Genomic DNA, 15,969 nt, shown 5'->3' on the forward strand with positions numbered 1-15,969 from the left:
CACCCCGGTCAAGCGTCTTATCAACGGCCAGTCGGCGGAGCCCAGCTTGAGCTTCCTTATCGGGGCACGCTTCCTCTCTCTCTCTCTCAAGATGGATGACGATTTGTAATCCCGGGGTTGTGTTTGTCGAATGGGTCCCGCGGGCCCTTTCTGCGGTTTCGATTCCGGTATCTTTTCACTCTTTTCCTACACTCCCATCTTATCTTCAGATCGATCGCGTCTCTTTACAGCGTGGGAACTCTCTCGAGCTTTCTTGGTTACGGGCTCTTGAGATTGGATCTTGGCCTACGCAAAAACAGCAAAACTTCCTGTCCTGTCGGGGACACACACACACGCGATCACCCCGATGCCGCCGATGCAACCGACGACGTCTCTGCCGTTCACGCCTTATCGCCCGCCAGCGTCGAAGATGTCCGCCGCCGCCGCAATGGAGAAGAGGCCGCCTCTCAACCTGGAGCACCACTACTCCGATGTCACCAACCAGAGAGAGCCCAGCAAGATGAAGGAGTTTTACAAGTACTTCCAGATTCCGGGCATTGGGCAGCTTGCTGGAGGTGAGTGATTCGCACGCAGCCTGCGTTTGCTCGGTGTTTGCTTCTCTTCTTGCCACGACTTGAATTGGGACGCTGCGGCGGTCGTCGTCGTCGATGAACTCTACATGCGGTCGGTGCAAGCGCGGGAGGGAATGCCGCAATATATGCCGTGATACACACCTTACGTTGCGTGCTTCCAACTCCTTGTCACGCACCTCCTGCGCCGCCGCCAAATCTACCTACACCGATCCTGTCAAACCCCAAAAACATGAATCGCTAACCAATTGGTGCCCCGTTTTCGGCACAAATAGGCCTTCCTCATTCGAGCCTGTTCCCGTTCGATACCCTAGAAGCGCAGGCCGCGAAGCCCGAGCGGTGGGAACCGTCCCCGATCCCCGACGAGACCACCGCCGCCGCCACATTCAGCGCGCCCAACGGCTCCGCCGCCCTACCGGTCCGGAGCAAGCCCGCCACCGCCAAACGAGATGCGGAAAAGGACGTCAAGGCCGCGCGCCACGTCACCGTCCCCGGGAGCGACGCCGAGCGCGACCCGCTCCGGCGCATCGACGTCGCCACGGCCCTGCAGTACGGCACCGCCGAGGGGTACCCGCCGCTGCGGTCCTTCGTGCGGCAGTTCACAAGGGAGCACCTGCACCCCAACGTGCCGTACCTGGGCGGGCCCGAGGTGATCCTCAGCTGCGGGTCGACGGACGGGTTCTCCAAGACGCTGGAGCTGCTGACGAACCCGTGGAGCCCGGCCAAGAACGACGCCAGGGACAGGCAGGGCATGCTGTGCGAGGTGTTCGTGTACAGCCAGGTCCTGACGCAGGCGCTGCCGCGCGGCGTGCAGGTCGCGCCCGTGGAGATGGATCAGGTGGGCATGATCGCGTACGGGCCCGGCGGGTTGGAGGAGGTGTTGGCGGGCTGGGATGAGGCGAATGGGCGGAGGCCGCATTTTATGTACACCGTGACGTGAGTTTTTGTCCTGGGTGGTGAGAGGGCGTGGGTTTGTGCTAATGCTGTGAGATCAGGATGGGACACAACCCGACCAGTGGCGTGCTCCCCGTCGAGCGCCGCAAGGAGATTTATGAGATCTGCAGCAAGTACGATGTCATCATCGTCGAGGACGACCCGTACTGGTACCTGCAATACCCGTCTGCGGCTCAGGATGAGGCAAAGCACCGCGGTCTGCCACCCCCGAAGCCTGTCCAATCGACTTACAAGCCGGTCAAGTCTTCGGGATATCAGTTCCTGGACTCCTTGACCCCGTCGTTCCTCAGCATCGACGTCGACGGCAGAGTTATTCGTCTCGACACCTTCTCCAAGACCATCGCCCCTGGATGCCGATTGGGATGGATCACTGCTCAGCCAGCCATCATTGAGCGTCTGTTGAGGTGAGTCCCCCCCCATCAGACGAAGATGCAAAATACTGACAACGACGCAGAATCACCGAAGTCACCACCCAACAGCCCTCGGGCTTCGTGCAATCCACCGTCGCAGAGCTGGTCATGGGCGAACAGCCCCCTGCCGTGCGGTCGGCCTTCGCGGCCCTCACCTCGCGCCAGAAGCAGACCTTCGAGGGCTGGAAGATGGACGGCTGGGTGCGGTGGCTCGAGGGCCTCCGGGGCGTCTACGAGCGCCGCATGAACCGCATGTCGTCCATCCTCGACGACGGCGCCGTCCAGCTCAAGCAGTCGACGCCGCGCAACGCCGAGGACGCCGAGTGGGGCGTCGTCAGCAAGACGCGGCTGTACGACTTTGACTGGCCGCGCGGCGGCATGTTCATCTGGCTGCGCATGCGTTTCGAGACGCACCCGCTGTGGATGGCCAAGGGGGGCAGGGCGGTGCCGCTGGTCGACGGGGAGAAGCTCGCGACGGCGCTCATGATCTTTGCGACGCAGAAGCCGTTCCGCGTGTTGGTCAGCCCCGGCATGATGTTCAGCGCGACGCCTGGGATCCGCGCCGAGAGGGGCTGGGCGTACTTCCGCCTCTGCTTCGCGGCCGAGACGGAGGAGAATGTGGACAGATGCTCGGAGAGGCTTGCCGAGGCCATCCAGCGGTTCTGGAGGATTAGGAGGGTAGAGGAGATCGAGGAGCTGCTTGGAGACTTGGTTGCTCTCCAAGATGAGCAGGTTGAGAGCCTGGGTAACCTCGGTACCTGGATGGGATGTTAAGAGGTGGATGGACGTGACGAACTTGATGATCTTAGCAGTATACTTCCAACAAATAAAGAGGCAAACGGCATCTCACTTGAACATAGAAGACAGGCAGGCACCATAGAATGCTGAGAACTTTTTGTAGCTACCTGACAGTCACTACGTAAACCTGAGATATACAAAGCAGAAAAGTCATAATCACGTGGAATGAGTCGTCACGGTCCAGGCCCAGAAGACCAACTTTTGTTGTTGATGTGTTCAAGGGAATCATTTGTCCATTGATGAATTGAGGTCAACATTTCCTAGTTGCCATTACGCCTCAAGCACAAACCATGCTAAAATGTAGCCCCGTCCGTTTCAGAAACCTTCGTTCCACCACTGCCGTCAAACACCCTGCGCGCGAGAGAGAATTTACTTCTTCTCGGCAGCCTTCTTGCCGAATACCGAGGCGTAGGGGTTCAGGCGGAGCATGACCTGCTTGTTCTTCAGGGGGTTCTTCTTCTGGACCGCGGAGCGGCGGGTCAGAGCGTAGCCCTTGGGCTCCCTGAGGGCGGACTGGGTCTCGGAGCTGTTGATCAGACGAGACAGGTCGGCCTGGCTGACGATGTTGGAGGGCAGCAGGAAGTCCTTCTTGAGGGCGGAGGGGGTGGTGGTGGTGCCGTAGATGGTGTCGAGGGACTTGAAGGCGGCCGAGGTCCAGACGATGAAGCGGCCGAGGTGGCCACCGGGGGCGAGCTGGAGGAGGTTGAGGGAGGTGACGGGGGAGGTCTCGACACCGGGGATGTTGCGGAAAGCGGTGACGAGCTCCTTGCCGTCGACCTCGGGGTCGTAGATGACAAGGGGTCCGCGGCGCTGGCGGAAACGGCGGCCACGGAGCTTACCCTTACCGGCGCGGAGCTTCTTGGAGCCCTTGACCTTCTCGACGTCGTCGGAGGCGCCGACGGTCTTCAGGAGAGAGACGGCGGCGGCGGTGCGGGCGATGGCGGCGTTCTCGAAGAGAGCGGAGTCGACGACCAGGGGGACCTCGGGGACGTTGGAGACCTGGTGGCCACGAGCCTGGAGGAGGGGGGCAACGCCGGAGGCGGCGATGGCGGAGACGGTAGCGTAGCGTCTGGAGAATTTAAGTGTTAAGATGCGTTTGTTCGTCTTTCTTTCCCCCGTGGTGGGGACGAAAAAAAACTCACCTCTGGCCCTGGTTGACCTTGACGTGCCACTTGCGCCAGGTCTTAGTGGGAGCGAACATGCGACCGGAACGGCACATGTTACCGAAGGCGGCCTGACCGGCACGGTGAGTACCACCACCGGAGACACGGGGGATACGGGCAACAGCACGACCTGTAATGATTTCCGTCAGCATTGGTGTGTTCCCTTCTCACGTTCTTGGCAGTGCCTCCAATCTCTCTTGTCGCGGGGCGAAGGCTTTTGAAAATTTTCGGCTCGTTCCCTCGGGCAGGTCTCGTCGTTTCCCCCAGCACCGTGTCGACTTCCATCTCCAGATCTTGCCCGAGGTCCCTCACGTTCGTTTTCCAAGATCCTTTCGCCCGTTGCTCCAATCCAGATTCTGCACTTTCCAATCGTCGGGTACCACTAACCAGTTCCCCAAGACTCGGCAGAGGTCTGGTGACCGGCCTTCTCGCTGACGGAGTAGGGCTGGCGCTTGTTCTTGGCCATGCCCTTGTGAACCTCCTGGACGATATCGGGACGGATAGGGCTCAGAAAGACGGCCGGCAGAGTGTGGGTGTTGCCGGAGGACTTGCCATCCTTGCCGATGATGGTGACGGTAGGTCTCGAAGCCATTGTGTGATCGTTGAATGACCCTATCGACGAAGGATTAGTCTTGAAAAGAAGGGAGAGGAATGGAGAAAGAGAAGGAGAAAAATCCAAATATGCCGGGACGCCTTGCTGATGAGGTAGAGGGGGAATTGCCAGAGTGAAAAATTGAACGTACCTGGGTCAACGGTGGGCTTCAGTGCTGCTGGTTAGTGACGGGGATGAAGTTTGGCACTCTCTGCGGTCGCGATAAATTTCTGTGTGATTTTTTTTCCTCCCGGAACGTTTGGTGGGCGGAGACCCTAAGGTACGTACCGCCGTTAGCGAATTGAGCCCGCCCGTGGGTTGCGGTCACGTGCTGAGACGAATCACAGTGTCGGCAATCTCTTCCGGAACGGTGCTCCACATCGGCGGACCGGACTGCCTCACATTCCTCGTCTCCAAGTTCGTGGTCCCCGTAGCGGCACCGCCTTCTGAGGTTCCCCAGATTTCTTTTCCGACGGGACCTCAAGGCTCGAAAGCCTATTTGCTCCCAACACACAACTTTTCGATGCTCAGATCTCCCGTGGGGCTGAATGGATGCTTTTGAGGTTTCGGAGGTACAGATAGCAAGTTGGCTGTTGTTCTTTACCCTGCATTCCACGGAGCTTCCATCAGATCTCGGATCCTTACCTTCTTTGCACCACCAGACTTGTTGGCAACTCTCCAGCACAGGATACACAACAACGTACGTGAGCGCAGTTGGGCTTTCGCCCGCACGTCTTCTTCCCTGGTGCTTGTGTAATGAGCGGTCGCAAGTCAGATCATTTCAAGCGGTCACGACTTAGAACCGGAGTCAATGGGGTTTCATTTCGTGAGGTGGCAGACCAACGCCACACCCAAAACTCAAGTCATACGGTACATGTTTAGAGCGCAACTTCGGGGATGAATCATTTGATTTCATTCGGTGGATCGATTATTGGCTCAGTTGATTGATGTGAGATCAATCAAATTACATCAGAACACTGATCAGGATCAACCACTGGTAATCTCAATTGGACCTTACGCTACACTACTTCAAAACCAGACTCAGTCAAGACGCACCAACACAAATCATAGGCAGGCAGCGAATCTCCATTCCCCCAAGAAGATTTTAGATTTCACTGGGTACATTGAGGCGTTGAAGTACGGGGTCATTCGTGTTCAATTGAGGTCCTCAGCCCGAAATAACCTTCCCGACGACCATATATCATCCCATCATATCCGCCCGAAACCAAGACGATCACATGGAGCATGGTCACCATGGGGTCAAATAATTGGATTCTTTAATGTAAGTTTGAATTCATCGCACGACCCAACCGACGAAGAAACACCCCCGTGCCATGAAAACTTTGATTCATTCGTCTATTGAGTTGTTAGTTCATATTCACCTTGCTATCTATCGTTATATGGCATCATGTCGCTTAGGGCATGACTAATCAGGATAAATACTGGGTTTGCTTAATGAGTATCTATACAGTAAAGCAAAATTGAACCCGACCGACAATGAAACATCCCACTTAAGCTGAATTGCAGTAGAACAAACCAAAGCCGTCCAACCGAAAAAGCACTGAGCCGTCTCGCCTCGACCAACAACACCTCCCATCAAGCCTCGATTCCGTCTTCGACACACCGAACTGACGCTCCCAGCACACTCTCAACCACCTCCTGACGCTTTTTTTGTGATTTTCTCTACCACCTCGTGAACCTCCCCGGCCGCTTCCCACAAGCCTTCTCCATACAACTCCCTCTAATCCTTCCCAAACGACATCACCATCGTCTTCCTGACCTACACCTCAACTACCTCCACCGCCAACCCCAACTCGCACTCTTAATGCCGTTCCCGACTTTCACAGGCAGCTCTTTTCCCACAATGGGTGCGCCATAATCGTCGAGAACCTAACGAGCGTCGTTGCCGACATACCAGATCGGCGGGAACAATGGATGGGACGGTCAACCCATGTTCTCACGGGCCGTCGCCACTGCCGGTGTGTTGGCGTGTGAGACGTACCACGGAGCTTTTATCCAATTATTTGATCCAAATTAATACCGCTGGTTTGACCCGGGAGGTGGACCGTAGGCGGAGAAGGGTCTTGGGCGGCAGGTTGTCGAAGTGGCACGTTGCCTTTGCATGGAGGTGCTGCCAGCTTGACCGGCAAGATGCTCTGCGGGGTCTTCTACTCCTTAAAGAGTCGACATGAAAAGAGGTAGGTAGGAGACATGTCGGTGGGCGGACCCTCTGGAGAGAGGTGTTGTCTAGCGGTTGCACGCGTACCGCTGTTGAATGCTTGCCTGATGAGAGGAAACGTGCAAAGAGTGAGGAATGGAAGAGAGGCCGTCATCTATATAGGCAATCAATGTATGGGCTGCCTCAGACCACCACGTCGTCTCAAGACCCTAAGTGCCGATACCCCTCATTCATCCCGCAGCATGGAGGTCGGCAGAGTTCAGAACGTGGTCAATCATCGCGCGACATTCAAGGAAGGTCAGGCGAGCAAAACTTCAACCGAAAACTCAACCTTCGGGCACATACAGTATCCCGATGCGATGGCAGAAGTAAAAACGTCACAATCTCAAATCATCGAGGGCTGATCTATACTATTGAATGACTTCTCGGATGGTACAGTAGAGTTGGAGTTGACAAGTCGCTTGCTTGGTGTAAGTCGGATGCACCAATCAACGGCATGCAATCCTGATTACTAAAGTTGCGAGTACACCTTAGCTGACCGAGATCTAAGTCAGCATAAAACACAAAGAAAATATTCAACGGTTGCAATTCGGTCGGTGTAGACTGATCTGGAATTGAGCAGGGCCAAAAAGACATCGACGGCCAAGAAATATGCCGAATTGGCAAAAGATTTGGGCCCTAACCAGGGATCGAACCTGGGACCTCTCCCAGACTGAGATGTCGAAGACAACCCTAAGGGAGAATCATACCGCTAGACCATCAGGGCGAATGATACTGATCATTTGTTGTTGAGAAACGCCGCCGGGAAGTGTTATATCAAGCTTTCGCTCCCGCGCCGTCTCCACTCCTAGATCGCAGCGCATCCAAGGGAGAAACGACACGAAGCATCGTCACCAGACAGTGCAGGTCAGCTGCAGTGGTTGACAGAATGGTCCTACGCTTCCCAGCGACATCAACTCAGTCTGCTGACAGAACTACGACAGCGAATAGCGACGCTATCGTAGCTATCAGGGGGGAAACCAGACCCCTGTCAACACCGGGCACTGAGGGATCAGATAAGGACGCGCACACTGTCGCAATCGACCTTCTCAAAGTCGGCATCCGAGCCTCCTTACCCCCGAGACTATATATGCATGGAGACCTCCCACTTCACGTACAGGGCGATGACGAGTGACTCGCGATAATCCCCTCAAAACAAAGAAAAATTCAACATTTTTTCTCCCCCTTCTGTCACAGACCTCCTTCGCAATCACATGGCCCAGAAAGCTTCACACAGAGCCCGTCGATAAGGTGATATCAGCACTTTCAGCTCGGGCGGCCCCTCTAGCTCCGAATGGCGGACCCCCTCCACACCGACGAAACCTCGCCGTTTCTCCAACGGCCTGGTAGCGCCGCGTCCCGCGATGACCAACGTCACGAGCACCCCGCGGTCGCGCGGAAGCTGACCCTGGTCAATGGCTTGGCCATCGTTATTAGCCTGCAGATCGGCTCGGGCATCTTCAGCGTGCCCTCGCAGATCAGCCAGTTCGTCTCGGCGCCGGGGTACGGCCTGCTGGCCTGGCTGTTCGGCGGGCTGCTCGTGTGGACGGGAGCGGCGTCCTTCATCGAGCTGGGGCTGAGGATACCCAACAACGGCGGGATCCAGGAGTATCTCCGGGCGTGCTACGGCGAGTTCGCCGGGTTCCTCTTCACCTGGGTTTGGTGCATCATCATCAAGCCGGCGGCGAACTCGATGATTGCTACCATCTTCGCCGACTATCTCACCGAGGCGTTCGTGCCGGACGGCCAGCCTCCAGAGCCGTGGGTGTCGAAGCTGATCTCGGCCGGGTGCATTGTCACCATGACGCTCGTCAACTGTCTGGGCGCGACGGCGGGTGCGAAGGCGGCTAACCTGTTCCTGTTCCTGAAGATGGCAGCGCTTACTGTCATCATTGTTCTCGGGTGCGGCGTCTGGGCGTTCGGTCACGGGGAAGGGGTCCCGTCGTCTGAATACGGCTGGTTTGGCCAACCCCCCGACCAGCGTGAAGTTGGTCTGTGGGAGTGGCTGGGTAACTTTGGGACGGCAACCTTTGGGGCTCTGTGGTGTTACGCCGGTTGGGAAATGGTGAGAATCGACCCCGTTCGTGGATGCGATGGACGAGATACTGAAGGTTCCGTAGGTCGGTTTTGTTTTGGGAGACATGAAGAATCCCCGACGAGACCTGCCCATAGTGATCAATGGCTCCATGGTCATAGTGATTATCGGCTTCATGCTGATGAATGCTGCTCTGTACGTCTGCTTGCCCATGAGCGTCATGCGAACGAGCAGCACCGTGGCAGTGGTAAGAATGCAGCCAGTCAAAGCCGGTGAATGGCCGACGTCGTGCTGACATGAAACCAGGAGTTCGCGAATCGGATTCTTGGTAGCTGGGCCGGGCTCCTCTTCAGCGTAATAGTGTCCATCTCCGCAATGGGTGCCTTGAACTCGAATGTCTTCGCTACTGCCAAGCTTGTGGTCGTTGCAAGCCAGAGAGGGTATTTTCCTGCCGTTCTGGCAAACCTGCATTGTAGTCACGAGAAAGACGAGGCTGGCTATGTCGATGAACAACTCTCTGCCTTGCCCAGGCTCCTCAGAGGGCCGATAAGAGCCTTCCTGTGGTGGACACAGAATCGAAGATGGCGGAGAAATGTGCCTGTGTGGGTATGACAAGGCGTCGATTTTGCGCAGTTGCTGACGAGAGAGTTAGCTTCCCGTTACTGCTGAATTGCACATTTTCGGTCGTCTATGTCGTTGTAGGAAGCTTCAATGGCTTAGTTACTTTCATTGGTAAGATACGAGACGGGGGAGAGTTGGCGAATCCTGTACTGATATCTTGCAGGCTTGGCGGCGTACACAATCTTTTTCTCGTCAGCCGTGGGACTAATCATTCTCCGGCAAAGAGACGCTCGCGTACCAACAATCAAGGGCGCCGAGTATAGCACTTGGCTGATAAACCCCATCATTTTCAGCGCCATCAGTGGTTTGTTGGTGGTTAGGGGAGTCATATCCGATCCTTTGCAGGGCGCGGCCATCCTTTTGGTCGCCATATTCGGGGCCGGTGTCTTCTACCTCAGATTCGGGTTACGTGGTTTCAAAACCACGGAGGATAGATAAGGCTTTGCCCAATCTTGTGCCTTTCGCCGAGGTAGCGCAACATGTGCAGCTTCTCGTCTTACGAAGTCCGTGGGTGGTCGCCTAGAATGACTCAGGAACATACACGCACGAGGTATTGCCAGATTCCAATAGGCGACAGGATGAGATAGCTGGCCCGTCGAAGGACGTTGCACACGGTCTCTGTTGGTCTGGCTTTCCGCAGTCTCTTTTACGCAGTACCGACGCCAGTGAGTATTCAGCCGAATCTATCGGCCGCATGAGGTCTGTGGAACTTTGGGCGACGGTAGAGTCCGTGTCAGGCTCGAGTGCTTGGTCGTCCCAGAGGAATGGCATCACTCTGTGTTATCGAGGGAAAGTTGTGTGCAGTTCTAGGGACCACAACGGCCTGCTGCTTGAGAAATGGGTGCATACTAGCTGATGCACGGTACTCAGAGCTTTGGACGACTTCAAACACAGGCCGTCTTGATTGGCTGCTATGGTTGGGCTCGGCGAAATCAACAGCAGCTAAGAGGGCTTCATGGCATTGACGGTTACAAGCTGAGCTTTCTGTCACAATGAACATGAGCAGTTGTGGCGTGATAGATGTTGTAATTGTTTTCCCACCGCTTTTTCAACCGTGCAGATCACCTGGATAGAAGGGTGTTGACAGGAGCTCAAATGACGAGCCGGCGTAGATAGTTGGAGTTCTAACATGTGGAAAAGTTGGAGTATTCTAGAAAATCATACTTAGCAGTCCACCGTCAGCGGCAGCTAGCCGTGTGTGCATGACCCCATCATGGATGGCGGAGGGCGGATCGAGAGTGCGCGACGGTCCAAGGTGGGGTGAAGTGGCCGACGTCTGACATCGCCAAGCTCGATCAGTATACGTAAGATGGCCTAGGATGCTGCATATTTTCAGTCATTGATCGGGCCCAAAGTCCCCGGATAAGAAATGGTATGTTTCGCACGCGTGGGTAATGGTTGTGGTAGCGCAATGCCAACAGTCTGACGGTCTGATGGCTGACGGTAAGGTTGACAGACAGATACAATTGCCGTGATCTCGTTCCAAGGCATCGGGGTTGAATCGAATGCCGGCAGAGAATCAAAATGTTTTCCGACCGTCGCCGCGTCGCAATGGAGACATCGGCCCCCGCCTGCAGGCCGGTAACGGTACATCTTGGAGGTTTGCCGCGGTGCCGGGCCTGCATTCGATGTCGACTAAGCCTCGCCTTTGCCACGGCTAGTTGGACGTTGGCCAAGGGTAGACGGGGACCCCGCGAGGCGCATGCTCTTGCCGTCACCAGCCCACTGTAACTATGTGTGATGTCTTGTTTTGCCTTTTCCAGAAAGCCCTCGTGTTCTGGTGTCCTCGTACCCGACAATTCTTCGTTTCTGGGTCGGCGGTTTGTTGGTCGACATTGACAGGATACGGGCAGCTATCGCCATCGTCAACGGGGCGACGGCTGTTTGGACATTAGGCCGCGTCCAAGGCAATCCGTGCAACGTGGAGCAGTTGAAAATTGGCAGGCTGGATGTTGTGAAGCCAGCCATAGGCGTAAGCGTAAGGTGAGGTAGGCTAGGCGTAGGCACGACGGCACGGAGGCCAGACGACTTACCACGGCCAACGACCTGATTGACGGCGCCGGTTGCCCTAAACAGGTTCCAAGCATGTAGTGTCCAAGCCGGACATGGGAACCGGCTGGGAAAGTGGAGATGGCTTGATGCAAATGCACGACGACCTGGGCTTGCTTGGGCCGACCACACCTCGTAGACGAAGACCCGACAGACGCTTGAACGTCAGGCTTGGACTCTGGCGTGCCCCATCCCATCTGCAGGACGCACCGTGGGCATAGCCATCTTGATGCAGGTCGGGGAGAGCGACTAATGAAGGCGCAGGAATTGGTGAAGGGGTTCCTTTTTTCGCAGCAACCGTCGCCACTTTCACCCCGAGTGTTGAGTAAGGCAATGATTCAGTGACATACGTCCTGATGTTGATATGTGTCCTGTACGAGTTGCCGTCAAGTGGAGATGGCGATGATGCCTCGCCGTTTTTCTGGTTGAATATGTCGGGTAGCCAAGATATTGTCGGTCGGCTGGAGGACAATAACAATAATAAACGGAGGGTAGTCCGAATACAGAGAGGTGCCGTCTCTGCAGGCCGTATAGTGTAGTGTTGATAAGGAAAGGGACCCTGCCTTAGACTTCGCATCCAACATCAGAGAGTCGCGTCTTGGGACGGTGTCACCTCGGTGACGAGAAGCATTGACGGTGTGTGTTGGCTGCAGTTCTTGATGGCAACGGGGAACACCATGGACGAAAAAAACACAGGCAGCCCCGAGATGAGCGAACGCCCGGGGCAGCTGGCGTCCACTGTCATCTGTATCCGTAGGGCAGGCTGGCTGGACTCCGGGCTGGAGACGGGATGGACTGGAATGGAGGGAAGGAAAATAAAAACAGCAGGCGGTGGGGATGGGGTACAAGGTACCGCCGGCCAGGTTAAGGAAGGAATGCAGCGCAACCCCGTCATCATGGAGGGGCACTCACGCACCACAGCGACACACCTCCCGCTTTCCCCCTCCCACCCCTGTCAGCTATGTTCAAATAAGGACTTGTGTCTGCGCCGCATCTTCAACGCTTCCTACCTGCCTACTCATATCCCCTCTTCCGCCTGACACCACCATACACTCTGCCACCTCAGTCTTAAGCGATCTCACCTCGCGCCTTTCTCGATCCAGCCGCAGCCGGACTTTCCAGCCGCTTCGCTGCCCCCAGCTGTCCACCCAGATTCCCGCATCTTCCACCTCCGCTCATACCTAAACCACGACTCCCCCGCCCCCGACCAGTCGGAACACCCCTCAACTCTTACTCGTTCTCGACTGGATTTTGGCTTTGACTACCAACTCGGCACTGCGACTCACGACTCGATTCATTGGTATACGGCTGCGACGGCTGTAACGGTTACCGCCAGTACCACCCGAGCAAACGCCCCGACCCAAGCTGAAGGAACGGAACGTTGCGCAAGGCTGAGCGGCCAACGGAGAGACCAACCCTGAGCACCCTCGCGCTCGTCGAGTCGAGAGACGCACGATGCCTTCAAAGCCCCCGACATTTACCTGATATTCTGTGACTTTTCTCCTGGTCTTACAGACAACTAAACATGAACGAACCACGCAATATTGAAGATCTTCTGCAGTCGGGCTTTTTTACCACCTCGAGGGCCAAGACTCCCAAGCCGTAAGCCGAGCCATACTCAGTTTCCCCGCTCAGCTATACAAGTCAGTATCTTACCCTACAGACAGATCTGATACGGAACCTCCCGCCGTTCCACCTCACGTCACCATCGCCACTCGGAACTATAACCCATATCCCGAGGTCCCTCGTTCTTTCGATGCGCCGCTGAGAATTTCCCGTCGCAAAAATTACCCTCCCAAACCAAGCGTCGAAGATGAGACCGAATCGCTTCTCAAAGAACATGGCAGCGTCGTCGCTGCGGCTGACGACGAGCCTCCCTCGCGGGGTGACTCTGAGCAGCACCCTATCATAATGGAGGTGCACGAATACAACCCTGAACGCCGCTTCGTCATAGTGCCAAAGTCTTCCAGCGAAAAAGGAGATAGCGACTCGTCTGACGACGCCAAATCGCGGTCTTCCGACAGCTCACGTTCTGTAAAGAGCAGAGCGAACGGCGACTACGCGGCGAACACGACAAGAAAATACAAGTCGTCTCGACTTGACGATCAAGACAAATCAGAGCGGCCCCCGCTCGAGAAGAGGAAGAGCAGACAGGACCTCCCTCGGATCGAGACAGACATCAGGGCGGAGGAGCCTCGTACCAGACGGCATGAGCGAACCAAGTCAGCTACTCGCGTTGAGCAGCAGCCAGCCGATTACTTCTCGTCTCCATACGAAAAGCGTCAACCAAAAGAGACCTTGCTCTCTCCCCAGGTGATCAAACATGCAACAGGTGGTCGGGAGAAAGTCTACTATGACTACTCTCAAGCCAGCCGAAATGGAGCTCCGCGCCCCCAGCGAAGTCACTCGAACCTCGCAGACCAGAGGAGGTTCGACGACAATTACACAAGGCAGACCTCGTCGAACCCCCCGCCAGCCAGGCGCTCGAACACGAATGTGGAATCGGCGAAGGACCCCAGGGACTCGTCGGGGGAAAGACTCAACGAGTCTGCGCGTTATCAGCGTGAGCGTCCAGTGCCACGCGGTGAGCGACCAGAGAAGAAAGACCCGTCTCCTCCATACGAGCAAGCGGACCGCGATCGCGATCGCCAGTCGAAACGGACACCGACTTACAAGCGCGACTCGCCCCGCCGCCGCGATGACAGTGGCTCCAGCAGCAGTGATTATTCTCACACGCCGCGGACAGCAAACGCTCGGAGAAGGAGGTCTTTTGTCAAACAGGAGGGAAGAGACGTCCTGTTGAGTCCTGAGCAGGCGAGGCCATCTCAGTCGGTCAGATCTAGGTCTCGCGCACCGGCTGAGGCAGTCGGGCCTTCCCCGCGGGTTTCTGCGAAGTCTGTGGCCGAGGATTTCCCTGCTGCGCCCCGCGCTTCGCAAACCTTTCCTATCGTCAAGGATTCGAGAGAAAGCGGAGATGTCAGAGAGAAAACGACTCCTTACCCAGAGGATGATTTCTTGCCGAGCACAAGCCGTCTCAACATTCGCGACCCTGAACCGACCTCGAGAGCTCGTTCGCGCTCTCGTGCGTCGACCTTTAACAACACGGTGGTGATTCCAGCGGTCATGCCGTCTATGCCTGTTCCCGCTGGACCGAGAAGCCCGAATGAGAAAAGAAGATCACCAGAAAGGAGACCCATCCTGCAACCTGCCGCGGTAGTTCCACCAGCGGAGGCGTGGCCCCCAGCCAAGTTTGACCCCGCAAAGAATACTCTCGCCATGGATGGTCCGAGGGGCAGCTATCGACGATACTCGCATGATGCGGACCGAGGAGGTGTGCCTGACTTTCCTGATTGCCCTCGGAAGAATGGCGTTGTCGGCTACACAGACTGGCTAAGTCTGCCAAGATGCGACAACTTCAACATCTGCCCTGACTGCTACAATGGCGTGTTCCTGAACACGGAGTTCCGGAACAGCTTCATGCCCATGCTCTTCCGGCCAATGGACAAGCCGATAGCTTGTGATTTCGGCTCGTGTGGCTGGTATCACATCGCGTGGCTTTTGACGTTGAAGAATCGCCACACAGACTTGCGCCTGTTCTACCAGGTTGCCAACGTCGCCAGCAAGGTCACTGGCAGTAGTCAGCCTTGCCCTGGTGATCGTCGCGTTACCCGTGTCTGGTATTCGCTCAGAGATCCGTACACGCAGACCACCATGCAGTCCTTCACTGTCTGTTTTCAATGCGCCAAAACGGTCGAAGGGCTGCTCCCAAATCTGACGGGTGTGTTCGTTACGCTCCATCCTACAGCGCAGCCGACCAGGGGCACTTGCGCGATGCACTTCCATCCCGATCGAAAGCGCTTCGTGATGTACTTCGACGCTTTGGAGACGACTTCCGATGTAGCGCTCGCCACGGCACAGGCACCCAACATCGCCAAGCTCGTCAAGGACATTGAGAGTCTCTCTGGATACACCGAGTGCCACAAAGACAATCCGGTGTTTGATCAGAACTGGCATGTGATGCAGTTTATTCCGCAATTCACCGTTTGTGGTGATTGTTTCGACGATGTGGTTGCACCTCATCTGAAAGATGGCAACACCATTGCCAGGAACTTTTATGTGAAACCTCAGCGTCTTGAGGATGCGACGTGCCAGCTTTACTCTACTCGAATGCGAGCAGTTTTCGACAAGGCCTGCCGCCGCAACGACGCAAACTATTTGGAGAGCAAGGTGATGGAGCGGCAGCAGAAGTTTATTGATACGTACAGGCGGCTCCAGAAGCTGGAGCAGGAAGGGACCGTTTGGGCAAGGGAAGAAGGAAAGCAGATCCTTCAACATTGGGAGACATGGGAGTAACGACGCGCGCACGAATGAATGAAATGAGAAACGGACGAGTATGATATTAGCTTATACCACGGCCTAGAGGCTGATAGATGCTATGAGACACATAGAGACTAATTGTCTGTACGAAATGGGATAAGTTTGCCGGGATAAGTCGCTTGACACCTTTTCTTAATGTATGGTTCCCCCTTTGGTCCTCTGAATAGTGAAAACCATGGATCT

The 15,969-nt window shown here is 55.9% G+C and overlaps 4 protein-coding genes across 4 annotated transcripts; 3 read left to right on the forward strand and 1 right to left on the reverse strand.

The window, feature by feature from the left end:
- Nucleotides 1–346: 346 nt before the first annotated feature.
- On the forward strand, nucleotides 347–2,707 carry CkaCkLH20_01225 (aromatic amino acid aminotransferase; the record flags this gene model as incomplete). Its single annotated transcript, XM_038883944.1, has 4 exons — nucleotides 347–554; nucleotides 845–1,505; nucleotides 1,565–1,927; nucleotides 1,978–2,707. 4 exons carry the CDS (start codon nucleotides 347–349, stop codon nucleotides 2,705–2,707), a joined length of 1,962 nt encoding a protein of 653 aa, XP_038750536.1.
- Nucleotides 2,708–3,100: 393 nt separating this feature from the next.
- Nucleotides 3,101–4,486, reverse strand: CkaCkLH20_01226 (putative ribosomal protein L4/L1; the record flags this gene model as incomplete). The annotated part of the gene is made up of 3 exons (XM_038883945.1): nucleotides 3,101–3,800; nucleotides 3,874–4,024; nucleotides 4,282–4,486. The coding sequence occupies 3 exons, from the start codon at nucleotides 4,484–4,486 to the stop codon at nucleotides 3,101–3,103; spliced, it is 1,056 nt and encodes a 351-aa protein (XP_038750537.1).
- A 3,512-nt stretch (nucleotides 4,487–7,998) lies between these two features.
- On the forward strand, nucleotides 7,999–9,798 carry CkaCkLH20_01227 (amino acid transporter; the record flags this gene model as incomplete). Its single annotated transcript, XM_038883946.1, has 5 exons — nucleotides 7,999–8,769; nucleotides 8,825–8,986; nucleotides 9,046–9,179; nucleotides 9,392–9,471; nucleotides 9,524–9,798. 5 exons carry the CDS (start codon nucleotides 7,999–8,001, stop codon nucleotides 9,796–9,798), a joined length of 1,422 nt encoding a protein of 473 aa, XP_038750538.1.
- A 3,136-nt stretch (nucleotides 9,799–12,934) lies between these two features.
- CkaCkLH20_01228 (uncharacterized protein) lies at nucleotides 12,935–15,762 on the forward strand (the record flags this gene model as incomplete). The annotated part of the gene is made up of 2 exons (XM_038883947.1): nucleotides 12,935–13,011; nucleotides 13,077–15,762. The coding sequence occupies 2 exons, from the start codon at nucleotides 12,935–12,937 to the stop codon at nucleotides 15,760–15,762; spliced, it is 2,763 nt and encodes a 920-aa protein (XP_038750539.1).
- Between the last annotated feature and the right edge of the window lie 207 nt (nucleotides 15,763–15,969).

This window comes from Colletotrichum karsti (genome assembly GCF_011947395.1).
Source record: "Colletotrichum karsti strain CkLH20 chromosome Unknown Scaffold3, whole genome shotgun sequence".
Lineage (NCBI taxonomy): Eukaryota > Fungi > Ascomycota > Sordariomycetes > Glomerellales > Glomerellaceae > Colletotrichum > Colletotrichum karsti.